Here is a 12,654-nt window from a genome sequence, read left to right as displayed (position 1 = left end):
TTTTTTGCTTGTTTTATGGACAAAACCACTCAAATTTGACATCTTTGGTCCAAAAACTAGACCCACTTTCCTGGGTCGCTTTGCTCAACAAGAAAAAGCATCTTACTTTAAGAATTTTTAGATATTTTTACTGAAAAATATATTTTTTCTTGAAAATCATTTTTTGCAGTGTATGGTTTAATCTTAGTCGTATTCTGCTGCTTATGTTGTCCATCAATTTTTCTGTGTTTTCTCCTGCATTTATTAATGTAAAGCTGCTTTGAAACAATTAAACAATTGTGAAAAGCACTATATAAAGAAAATAAAATTGAATTTAATCATTTGCTGTGTTAGGTTGATAATCCGCAGAGATCACCTACTGGAGGACGCCTTCAATCAGATCATGTGCTACTCACGCAAAGATCTACAAAGAAGTAAACTTTATGTCAGCTTCGTTGGAGAGGAGGGGTCAGTTTTCAACTTTAAACTGGGTGACTTTTATAAACATATTTGTGACCCTGTCTGTGAAATCCAGGCTAAGGTCTGATAATCTTTTCAATCTTTGACATGATCTTACTCAGTCAATATTAAAGATATAAAAGTTATATTTTCACACAATGATTTTTGTAGAAAACAGTTAATCACTAAAACTGACTTCACTTGGGTTTTTCACAGGCACAGTCAGATATAGAGCAGATACTGTCTATACATTATTAACACTGATGAAAAGACCAACATATGATGCATTTTGGCACACCAACTTGACCAGCGCCAAACCAGCATAATCCAGTTTAGTATAAAAAAAGGGGCACATATTATGCAAAATTCACTTTTACAAGGTTTTTGGAAATAAATGTGTGCTGGCAGTGAACAAAACCACCCTACAATAAAAAAAATCCACCCACCCTTTTTTAATCCCCATTAAACCAAAGCAGTCTCATTAGACATGCTGTATTGACTCTCATATTAATGTGATGTCACACAAACCAAGCCCGCCCACGGCCACTGACTGATACCCAAAAGCTTTTCTAAATGTGTTTAGCTCTTTTGCATTTAAAAGAACACACATAAAGACAACGCTTTTTGCTCCCACCCAAATAGAGGCATTTTGGACACATGGTATTTTAGGCGGACACATTCTAGGCACACCTGAAACTTATATTACACCTCATAAAAATGTGCCATTTAATAAAGCAGAAATCTTCAGAAATAACAGAACTGTATATTAATTCTTTATCTCTTATACTTTTATGATACTTGGTTTTGTTCAGACTGGACTACAGCGGCCCATCGCGCGAGTTCTTCTTTCTGGTGTCGCGGGAGCTTTTCAACCCGTACTACGGCCTGTTCGAGTATTCGGCCAATGACACCTACACCGTTCAGATCAGCCCTATGTCTGCCTTCGTGGACAACCACCATGAGTGGTGAGTTAAGATGTTTTCTGCATTTAAGACATTTTTTTCATCAATTAAGAATATAAACTAGGATAATTTTTTTTATAATTTGTATATTTTCTGATCCGCTCAGGTTTCGGTTTAGCGGGCGTATTCTGGGTCTGGCTCTTATCCATCAATATCTGCTGGATGCCTTTTTCACACGACCCTTCTACAAAGGTCTCCTGCGAATGTAAGTTACAGCGACTGTGGTGGAAACCAAAAACCTGATCATGTTTTGATCATTTTTATAAGCCTAAAAATATTTATAGCTTGTAAGTAGGTTTGGATAAAATGTTTGCCAGATGCAAAAATGCACTTTAAAGGTGACGATCTTAAACCATTTTTACCTTGTCTTTGTTGAATAATGGTAGTCTAGTACCCACATTCACGAACATACAAAAAGTGCTAGACATGCTAAACATCTCAGTCTCACAGAAATTCCTTTTTTAGAAATGTCAGCCAGAAAACGGCCCAATCTGAAAAACTGATGCTTATGACATCACAGGCATCTAACTGCCCCTCCACTTTAAAATAATTGGCTTCATTTTTTGAGTGGCAGCAAAGTCAGCCAATTAGTAATGAGATTGCAAGTTAAGCCAGTAGGGGGAGCCAAATAGGTGCAAAACCACTTGTTTAAAATCCCCCTCCCTGATAGAGCTATCTGAGAGAGGTTTTTAGGAAGCTTCTAAGGCATTACAGACCCAAACAAAAACATTTTTGTCTACATGTCACATAACAGAACAAGGATAAATACCCCATTCAATCATTCTATGTCACCTTTAAATTTCAGCCATGGCCTGACTGTCAGTGCATGTGATTTCTAACATAAAAGCTTGGTTGGTTGATGTAAGATTACTGTAAAACTGAAAATTTTTTAATGCATGAACGCAACTATTTTACAATGTATACCTTTTAATGCACTGTAAGTCGCTTTGGATAAAAACATCTGCCAATCAATCAATCAATCAATTAATCAATTAATCAATCAATCAATCAATCAATCAATCAATCAATCAATCAATCTTTATTTGTAAAGCACATTTAAAAACAGCTAAGGCTGGCCAAAGTGCTGTACACATTTTTTTTTAATAAAATACTTTTTTGACAATGAAACACATACAGCAAGCGGTGGTACATTTACCATCCAAGATCAGGAAGTATTAAATGCCAAAGCAGACTAATATAAAGGGGTAAGGCTGTTCCAAGTTTTATAATGGTCGTCAATGGTGCTTCTGATTTGTTGTTCAAAAAAGTGCATCCATCCTTCACAAAAGTAATCCACACAGTTTAAGGGGGTTAATAGAAAAAGCCTTTCTGATGCGATTTTGTTAGACAAATAACAAAATATCAATATTTAAACGACAATAACTAGCTTCCGGTAACGATCGATGTGTGTTCAAGTGGAAGTGCAGATAAAAAACTCAATATTTTAAAATGTCTAGGATCGAAATCCTCTGAGATTTTCTTTTAAAACTCTTATTATGTACTAACTGGCACTTTGTTTTGCTCTCTAGTTCCACGTTCGTCACTGCGCCACTACTTCTGGTACGCTATGAGATGCACTGATATTACATTTTTCCACCTATACAGATAGCCGATTATTCATATCTGCCAATACCGATGGCAATACCGATAGTTTGTTGGTTATATTAACTTGCATTACTACACTGTAAAAAAATTATTTTCAAGAAAACATTTCTTAGTATTTTTGTCTTGTTTTCAGTAAAAATATCTAAAAATTCTTAAATTAAGATGCTTTTTCTTGATAAGCAAAACGATTCAAGAAAATAAGTCTAGTTTATAGACCAAAAATATCAAATTTAAGTGATTTTGTGCAGAAAACTAGCAAAAAAAATATGCTAATGGGGTAAGCTAATTTTTCTTGAATTTAGTGTTTAAGAAAAATGTTCAAGATTTTTTTGCTTACCCCATTGGCAGATTTTTTCTTGAAAATCATTTTTTGCAGTGTAAATTCTAAAGATTCAATTTTCTGAATGTTAAACTGCAAAAAAAAACTTTCTTACTTAGTATTTTGTCTTGTTTTCAGTAGAAATATCTAAAAATTCTTAAATCAAGTTGTATTTTGTTGATGAGCAAAATGACCTAAGAAAATAAGTCTAGTTTATAGACAAAAAATATGTGAAATTTGTGCTTAAAACAAGCAAAATATCTGCCAATGGGATGAGAAAATTATGCTTAAATTAAGTGTTTAAGAAAAAAGAAAACTTATTTTAAGATTTTTTTCCACACCACATTGGCAGACATTTTGCTTGTTTGTAGCACAAATTTACTTACATTTTATGTTTTTTGTCTGTAAGCTAGACCTGTTTTCTTGGGTCATTTTGCTCATCTTAATTTAAGAATTTTGAGATATTTCTATGAAAACAGGACAAAAATACTAAGTAATTTTTTGCAGTGTATTCATTTATATAATGACCGTTAATATTGAACATTAAACTAGTGATTTTTTTTACATTTTCTATACACAGAGCTCAAATTCATTGCACTTCCTGTTTTCTTTTGATTGAAAGGATGACTCTCGGTTGTTTTTAAACTACTGTATCGTCCGATAGTGTAAAAATGTACTTTTATCGACTTATTGGATTATTGGCCCATATATCATTGCATCTCTAGTACAATACATTGTACGTCATATGCTGGAAATGCACTCTTTTGTGAACGCCCATCGGTTGTTGCCCGAAGCCAGTTATATCTGCAGCTGTGTGGATTACTTCTGTGAAGGATGGATGGACTTATTTAGGCTTTAAATCAAAGCACCATTTACTGCCATTATAAAGCTTGGAACAGCCAGGACATTGTCTAATATAACTCAGATTGTGTTTGTCTGAATAAAGATAATCATATACATCGAAGATGGTTTAAGGGTGAGTAAATCATGGGGTAATGATCATCTTTTCTATCATTTAAAAGTTCAGTACAGTTGAGTACACTTGTTACACACGATATGGTCATTTTTCTCGTTGTAGTCCGTGTGATCTTAGTGATCTGGAGTATCTTGATGAAGAGTTTCATCAGAGTTTGCAGTGGATGAAGGACAATGATATCGAGGACATGCTGGACCTCACCTTCACCGTCAATGAGGAGGTGTTTGGACAGGTCAGTGTCTATGTGGATCTCAACAGCATATAAACTATATTTTTTGCCATCAGGTGATGCATGTTTTTTATAATGTTAATCAGTACATTTGTATTTAGATCATCAGTCTTTAAAAACCTAACAAGCTGTTTTTGCTTGCTGTACTCGAAGTACATTTAATACGTGAATAGTGTGTTAATGGCCTTATGTTTCGATTGACCAACCTCCAAGTAGAAGCATATTCATTACAAGCATAGTACTATTGGGTTGGACTAAAGTGGCAGAATAACTGAAATTGCAATAATGTGCATGGTCTTACATCTTTAAGTATTTTCAGAAGTGTATTGTGCGTGTGTTTTAGATCACAGAGCGTGAGCTGAAGCCGGGTGGCGCTAATATCCCCGTGTCTGAGAAGAATAAGAAGGAGTACATTGAGCGAATGGTGAAGTGGCGTATCGAGAGAGGCGTCGTTCAACAGACCGAGAGTCTCGTCCGTGGATTTTATGAGGTCATCATTTCAGTCTGCTGTCACAAAATAGATAGATACTTTTACAAGTATGGGAAATGGTGGTTTATGCTTTATAAGTCTATATAACTATCATAACAATCATCATAGGAATAATTACAGAATATACACTGTTTTTATCTACATACACCGTGGGTCCACTTACATGGAAGCCCTAAATGACCAAACTGCTTTACAGAGCACGTTTTGTCACTATGTTGTCTCAGACGATGACACAGTTGTCCTGTGGCGGCTACCGTAGCTTCTCTTTGCGTTTCGAAAGAGAGCCTTTGGTTGCAGCTCACAGTCTCACCACTAGATGTCGCTAAAAATCTAAACAGTGGACCTATTAACTGGCGCTGTCAAGTGAGCGGGACACCTAAGTTTACTTCAATATTTTTCATGTAAATGTTAATCAGAGCAAACTATACATTGTTGGAAAGGTCTAAGAATGTAGTAACCTTTTAGCAGTAATAATAATGCAGTAACTGTAATTTATTAATTTGTGAGAAGAGTATGCAGCAAACCAACACAAACCTGTTTTTTTTTTGATAATTTTATGTATTAAAAATAATACTATATTGAATTTTTTATTTATTACAAATAAATGTATAAAATGTAAATAAAAATTATATATTTCACCTCCAGACACTTCCGTAAAAGAATGTTAAAGTGTCTTCTTTAAAACAAGACCAAAATTAAGCTTCTAGACCAAAAAAAATGCCAGGTTATAATAATTTGAAGGTGTACGTCACCTTTTCACCCCCCACTCAAAAAGTGCTGCACCCGGTAAAGGGTTAAAAAAATAAATAAATAAATAAAGTAAAATAAAGACCGTCAAAAATTACATTTATTAAATGTTAATAATCTGTGATTGCAGTCTCCGTTTACATTTTTATTACGTTTATGTTTTTAATAATATGTTTTATTATAAATTAACACCACTGTCCAATCAACGTCTTATAGATGTGAACTCTTGTGTTGTAGGTTGTTGATGCGCGACTCGTCTCCGTGTTCGATGCACGTGAGCTGGAGCTGGTGATCGCTGGGACGGCCGAGATCGATCTGTCAGACTGGAGAAGCAACACAGAATACAGGGGAGGTAAAGACAGAAATTGTTAAATATCTTACGTTTACCTAGACGTGAAAGTATTGTGCCAGTGCTACTTTTAAATATATATACTGGATGGTAAATGTCCTAATTGCTTTTTTTTAAGGTACCATGCCCAAATAATCATTGCGTTGCTGTAGTATCATGTGTAGAAACCGTAGTACCTGGTTAATATTGCGTTATATACCGTGGCAGTACCATGGTACCAAATAACCCCGGTAACTTGATATATACTATGGTATTGTGGAAATGGAAGATACAGTAATAATTTTGTAAATGGAAGTAGAGTTGTAAAATATTTTGTAACATTTTAATGGCAAAGACTTTACAATCTCTGTTTGACCCTAGTTCATTTATTACACAAAAATGTTGGAATAGGGATGCATAACGATTAATCGCGATTAATCTATAGCAGAATAAACGTTTTTTTTTTTACATCATATATGTGTGTGTGTGTGAACTGTGTATAATAATTATGTATGTATAAATATGCACACATGCATGTATAATTTTAAGGAAAATATATAAAAGTATTTTTATATATAATATAAATGATATATATATATACAAATGTATATACACATGTGAACATTTCTTGCATGTTTGTGCATTTATCTATACAAAGTTATTATACACAGTTCTCACACATATGATGTACACAAAAACTTTTATTCTGCTATAAATTAATCACAATTAATCGTTATGCATCCCTACTCTGGAATGCTTGATTCTGATTGGTCAGTCATGACATTACAAGGTCTGGTTAACCGTGATAAAAACAGCTAAAATTGATTACACACCTGACACCTCTCATCTAGGTACTGCCAGGTCTGAATTATTTTTTTACGAATTAGCTAATAAAATATTTTAAATCAATATTTCCTGTCCTGTTATTTAGTCAAGTATCAAGCAACAACCCCATGCTTAATTTCAGGTCGTGGTTTATTTTGGGTGCGGGTGTACACTATTTCCTACTTATTACACATTTTATTTCATGTTTTTTGTCCACGCAGGTTACCATGACAGCCACATTGTGATTCGCTGGTTCTGGGCGGCAGTTCAGCGATTCAACAATGAACAGAGACTCAGACTCCTTCAAGTGAGTGTTTGACGTGTTTCTCTTAATACGTTTTAATGTTTGTGTTCTGGAGTCATGATTGACATGCCTCTGTCATCTCAATTTGTGACAGGGACGTCCAGCATTCCTTACGAGGGCTTTGCTTCGCTCCGAGGCAGCAATGGACCTCGCCGCTTCTGCGTAGAGAAGTGGGGTAAAATTACCTCTCTGCCCAGGTAAACGACACCTGTAACGTTTAAGATAGTATCCCCTTCATTTTTAGAAAAATATTGATTGCATCATCTGCTGCTTAAGGGCATTTACACATTTTTGTCCAATAAAATGCTCTCTGTGTATGGGAATTCCCCTTACACTAAGGCCATGGCCCATTAATGATTAATGAACAATTTGAAAATCATGGTTATATTAGGTGTATTTTAAATTTCAATTAGCTTTTTTTTTTTTAAAGGACAGGCACTTTGACATCCACACTATTTTTAAGTAGACACAGGAAATTAATTTTGTGTCTATTTTATTATGCAAATAAGCAACAAGGCCACAGACTGTGTCGCACATTTATTCCACTAGATGGCGCAAGCTGTCAATTTTTATATACTGGACAGTAGTGGCCAAAAGTTATATCCAGAGGGCATACATGGCATACAATATTTGTTTTAATTCCTCATAAGAATAAATTTAACCTTTAAAAATGAGGTGTACAGTACAAAATGCTTTAAGGTATTTATTGGACACAATTATTTGGGAATAACTGCATCAAATCAAGGACTGTGGGTTCAGTTCGAATATACAAAAAAATCATAGAGGAACGAAAAGCTTAAGGGAAATAAATCATATATTTACTACATTTTTATCTGTTATTACTGTTTGTTGATCTTGTCTTGCAGTATTTTTTCATAGTCATTGTCCTTAGCCTTGACTCAGTAAGCTTTGTAAATGTGTTAAATTCTTCCCAATGTTGAGCTTTAGTTTACACTCCAAACACAATTATGAAACAACGTTGTATAAAAATACTTTGAATAAAAAGCGAAGTCTTCAATCTGTCAAAGTTGGACATCACTTTAGGTTGAAACTGTAGTTCAAGCCTTACAGAAATTATCCATGGATTACTACTGTATGGTTTTGCTAGAAAAAACTTAGTTAAACCATGGTTACTATAGTAAAACAGCTCAATGTTAGAACATTGCATTAGCAGCACAAAAGGTAATGGGTTCTATCACAGAAAACACACGTATCTATTTTTTTTTTTTTTTTACAAAAATTACTTTCTTCCTTAGTATTTTTGTCTTGATTTCAGTACAAATATAAAAAATTCTTAAATCATGATGAATTTTATCGATGAGCAAAATTACCTTAAAAAATAAGTCTAGTTTTTAGAAAAAAAACAACATAAAGTTAAACCAATTTGAGCTTAAAACAAGCAGAAAAACCTGCCAATGGCAATTATTATTTTTTTTGCTTGTTTTAAGCACAACTTCACCTACATTTTCTATTTTTTGTAAAGAAACTAGACTCATCAAGAAAATTCATCATGATTTAAGATTTTTTTGATATTTGTACTGAAAATAAGAAAAAAATACAAAGCAAGAAAGTCAAGAAAAATTTGCTTATCCCATTTGCAGATTTTTTTTGCTTGTTTTAAACACAAATTCATTTAAATTTGAATTAGATTTTTAGATATTTGTACTGAAAACAAGATAAAAATACAAAGCAAGAAAGTCATGAAGCGTCTGCTAAATGCATGAATATAAAGACACCAAAATAGTAGATAAAATAGTTGGTTACACACTGCAAAAATTACTTTTTTACTTATTATTTTTGTCTTGTTTTCAGTACAAATATCTATAAAAATTCTTAAATCAGATTGCATTTTCTTGATGAGCAAAATGACCTAAGAAAATAAGTCTAGTTTCTAGACAAAATATATGACATTTAAGTGAACTTGTGCATAAAACAAGCAAAAAAATCTGCCAATGGGGTAAGCAAGTAAGAAAGAAAGTCATTTTGCAGTGCACTGCAAAAAATAACTTCGTATTTTTGTCTTGTTTTCAGTAAAAATATTTAATAATTCTTAAATTAAGATGCATTTTCTTGATGAACAATATCTTTAAATATAAAAAATGTAAAATGCAAGTACATTTGTACTTAAAACAAGCAAAAAAAATCTGCCAATGGAGTAAGAAAAAAAATATTTAATAAATTAACTTAATTCGAGAAAAATTTTCTCACCCCATTGGCAGATATGTTTGCTTGTTTTAAGCACATATTCACTTAAATGTATTTTTTTTTAATCTAAAAACTAGACTTATTTTCAGTTCATTTTGTTTATCAAGAAAATGCATCTTGATTTAAGAATTTTTTTGATATTTCTACTGAAAACGAGAAAAAAAAGTCATTGTTTGCTGTGTAGTTTTTGTAGAGGAATATTTGTCATTGATCAAAAATAGTCATTAATATAATATGTTACTTTATTTTTCTTTGTAGAGCTCACACGTGTTTCAATCGTCTTGATCTTCCCCCATATCCCTCGTTCTCTATGCTGTATGAGAAGATGCTGACCGCAGTAGAGGAGACCAGCACATTCGGCTTGGAGTGAATGTTCACTTTAGCACTTTGGCTCGATCTAATAGATTCTCCATCTGGGACGAGACACAGATCATACTCGGGAAAAGAAGAGTCAAACCGGTTTGGTAGAAGCAAGTGTGAATGTAAACCTGGACGTATGTGAACTCAAACTCAAGGAAGTGGACAGATAAGTGCAAAGTGGAGTTACTGAAAATAGTTCAAATGTTTCGAATCCAAAGGACTTTGTTATATCTGTACAGACAAAGACTTTTTTACGCACCATCGATAAACAGCGCGAACGGACGAATACGGTTTTGTTTTACACTTTGCCTGTTTCTGATCGCCTCACATGCAAGATATGATATTCAACATCGTTTTAGTCTTCATCATTTACAGATACACTTAATATTCAAATGTATTTTTACTTTTTATCATGTTTGTTTGTCTCACGCGTTTTGGTGTAATGTTCAAATTAATCACGCGTATACTCGTGAACGTGTGAAGGGCATGTTACACAAAAGTAGGCCCTGTCCCAAATGATGCACTTCATGTCGACTTTTGGTCTCGTGGCCTTAAATTGCGCATGCTCGCTTAGTCTACGAGTCCATAGGGTGTCCCATTTGTCATTTTTACGCTTCGAAGTGTGCTCATCAGCGCCCCCTATGCACCCTCGATGCGGTCCTCCCCGAAGCCCGCACTGCTGAAGGCTCCACACACTTTACCAACCCAGAAGTCCTTGCGAAAGAGCAATGAGAAGACGGATGGACGTTTTCTCTTCCTATTTCCAGCGTGACGCTCGAGTCTGTCCAAAAATACGACTCCGGTGCACCCTCGTGGACTCGTGTCAAAGGTCCCTAAGGCATGCACTCCATGATGTCATCAAAGTGTGCACTCTGAGGAAGTCCAAAGTCCGGAGTGTACCATTTGGGACAGGCAATTATTCGCACTTAAACATGAATGTGACCACTATGTGCAAACAATCTTAAAAATGATCGGAAAGCTAATTTAGGAAAACGTCTAGAAATGTTTGGTTTCTCCTCCAACCTTGGCCTTCCTAAATCTAGAAGTATAGACCCGTTTTTATGCATACGCGAGGGTCCTCGTACAGTACTGTACGTGCACTGCCCCATTTTTGTTATCGTGCAAAAAAATCAACTATGCGTTCAACCGTGCACGTACACGTAAAAAAAAAAAACTATACACCAGGCATAAGAAACCTCAGATTGATGAATCACAAAGCTATCAAAAGTCATGAGATGAGAAACATGAAATTAAAATGTACTCTATTTACTTTGTCATAAATTTATAGCTTTATTGAGATGACATGAATGTTTTTCAAAGCTTTCATGAATGTTTTTCACTCTTTGTCACTCATTTAATCTAAATACAAACATGCTTTCATGAATCAGTTAATGACTATCAATACACCCCCCCCCCCCAAAAAAAAAAAAAAAAAAACCATATCAATACATTCCAGACTTTTCCATTTAGATTAAATCTACTCAATCTTTTATGATACACTGCCATGATTGTGGGATGCTGGATCGTACACTTGTTCTGGATGTTTTATATATGTCTCGGTATCGCTTCCAGTAAAAACTGGCGTAGTTTAAACTGCCATGGGGCATCAAATTTTAGAAAAGCAACAGAAAAAAACTTCAGCATATCATGTTCTGGCTGATTCGATTATAACTGTGCTGATATTTGTGCAGAATGAGCCAAAGGGCCGGCATGGACTGTCCAAATGCCCATTTTGTCCATGTTTTACAGAGGTGTAAAGTAGTGAAGTATTTTTTACTAAACTCAAATGCACGTGTAGGTTATTAAAGTTTTTTTTTCTTTGACAAACTTTTACGTTACTACTTTTTGGTGGATAATATTGTACTTTTTAATCCACTACATTTTATAAATACATTTATTTTTACCTTTAATACTTAAGAGCACTATCTTATCTATACTTTACATGAGTAAAAGCAAGAAAGTAATAGCTTTTGAATGTAATTAAGTATTAAAGCCACAATATGTAGAATTTTCACCACTAGAGGTCACTATTACACAATAACAAAGGTGAAGCTTAATGATGTCATTGGAATGATGGGAGATGTTGGCTCCATCCGAAATCGCATTCTGTGACAGTAGGTACACTGCAAAAAATGACTTTCTTGCTTGGTATTTTTGTCTTGTTTTCAGTTATAAGTGTCTAGAAATTCTTGGGTTAGGATGCATTTTCTTGATGAGCAAAAAGAAATAAGTCTAGCTTTTAGACGAAAAATATAAAAATCTGAGCGAATTTGTGCTCAAAACAAGCCAAAAAAAATCTGCCAATGGAATAAGAAAACATTTCTTGAATTAAGTGTTTATGAAAAAAGTAAACTTATTTCACGAAAATTTTGCTTGTTTTGAGCACTGATTTACTTAGAGTTTGTGTTTTTTGTCTGAAAACTGGACTTGTTTTCTTGGGTTATTTTGCTCATCGGGAAAATGCATCTTGACTTAAGAATTTGTTGATATTTTTGCTGAAAGCAAGACGGAAGTACTGGGGGAGAAGGTCATTTTTTGCAGTGTACTGAACTGCACTGCAAAAAAAAGATTTTCATAAAATTTATTTTAGTATTTTTGTCTCGTTTTCAGTAAAAATATCTAAAAATTCTTAAATTAAGATGCTTTTTCTTGATGAGCAAAACGACCCAAGAAAATAAGTCTAGTTTTTAGACCAAAAATAAAAAGTGATTTTGTGCATAAAACAAGCAAATTTAATTTTTCTTGGATTTAATGTTTAAGAATGGCAGATTTTTTTGTTGCTTGTTTTGTGAACCGAAATTGAGAAATAGCCTGGATATTAAGTCACTAAAAGAGCGACGATTACAAGGGATGAGCCATTATTTAA

General features: G+C 34.0%; 1 protein-coding gene across 2 annotated transcripts in view; it reads left to right on the top strand.

The window, feature by feature from the left end:
* The window catches only part of hecw2b (HECT, C2 and WW domain containing E3 ubiquitin protein ligase 2b), a 60,359-nt gene extending 48,177 nt beyond the window's left edge, over window positions 1–12,182 (top strand). For both annotated transcript variants that reach the window (XM_073866236.1, XM_073866235.1), the window contains exons 22-30: window positions 334–447; window positions 1,251–1,403; window positions 1,507–1,605; window positions 4,403–4,532; window positions 4,873–5,019; window positions 6,004–6,118; window positions 7,141–7,226; window positions 7,308–7,420; window positions 9,687–12,182. In XM_073866236.1, coding sequence (XP_073722337.1) covers window positions 334–447; window positions 1,251–1,403; window positions 1,507–1,605; window positions 4,403–4,532; window positions 4,873–5,019; window positions 6,004–6,118; window positions 7,141–7,226; window positions 7,308–7,420; window positions 9,687–9,798 — 1,069 coding nt within the window. In that variant the 3' untranslated portion in view covers window positions 9,799–12,182. The remainder of the gene's footprint in view (window positions 1–333; window positions 448–1,250; window positions 1,404–1,506; window positions 1,606–4,402; window positions 4,533–4,872; window positions 5,020–6,003; window positions 6,119–7,140; window positions 7,227–7,307; window positions 7,421–9,686) is intronic.
* The last annotated feature ends 472 nt before the right edge of the window (window positions 12,183–12,654 follow it).

The sequence above is a fragment of the Misgurnus anguillicaudatus genome, chromosome 3 (genome assembly GCF_027580225.2).
Source record: "Misgurnus anguillicaudatus chromosome 3, ASM2758022v2, whole genome shotgun sequence".
In the NCBI taxonomy this organism is placed as follows: domain Eukaryota; kingdom Metazoa; phylum Chordata; class Actinopteri; order Cypriniformes; family Cobitidae; genus Misgurnus; species Misgurnus anguillicaudatus.
Note: the sequence above shows the minus strand (reverse complement) of the source record. Positions and strands in the feature narration are given on the sequence as shown.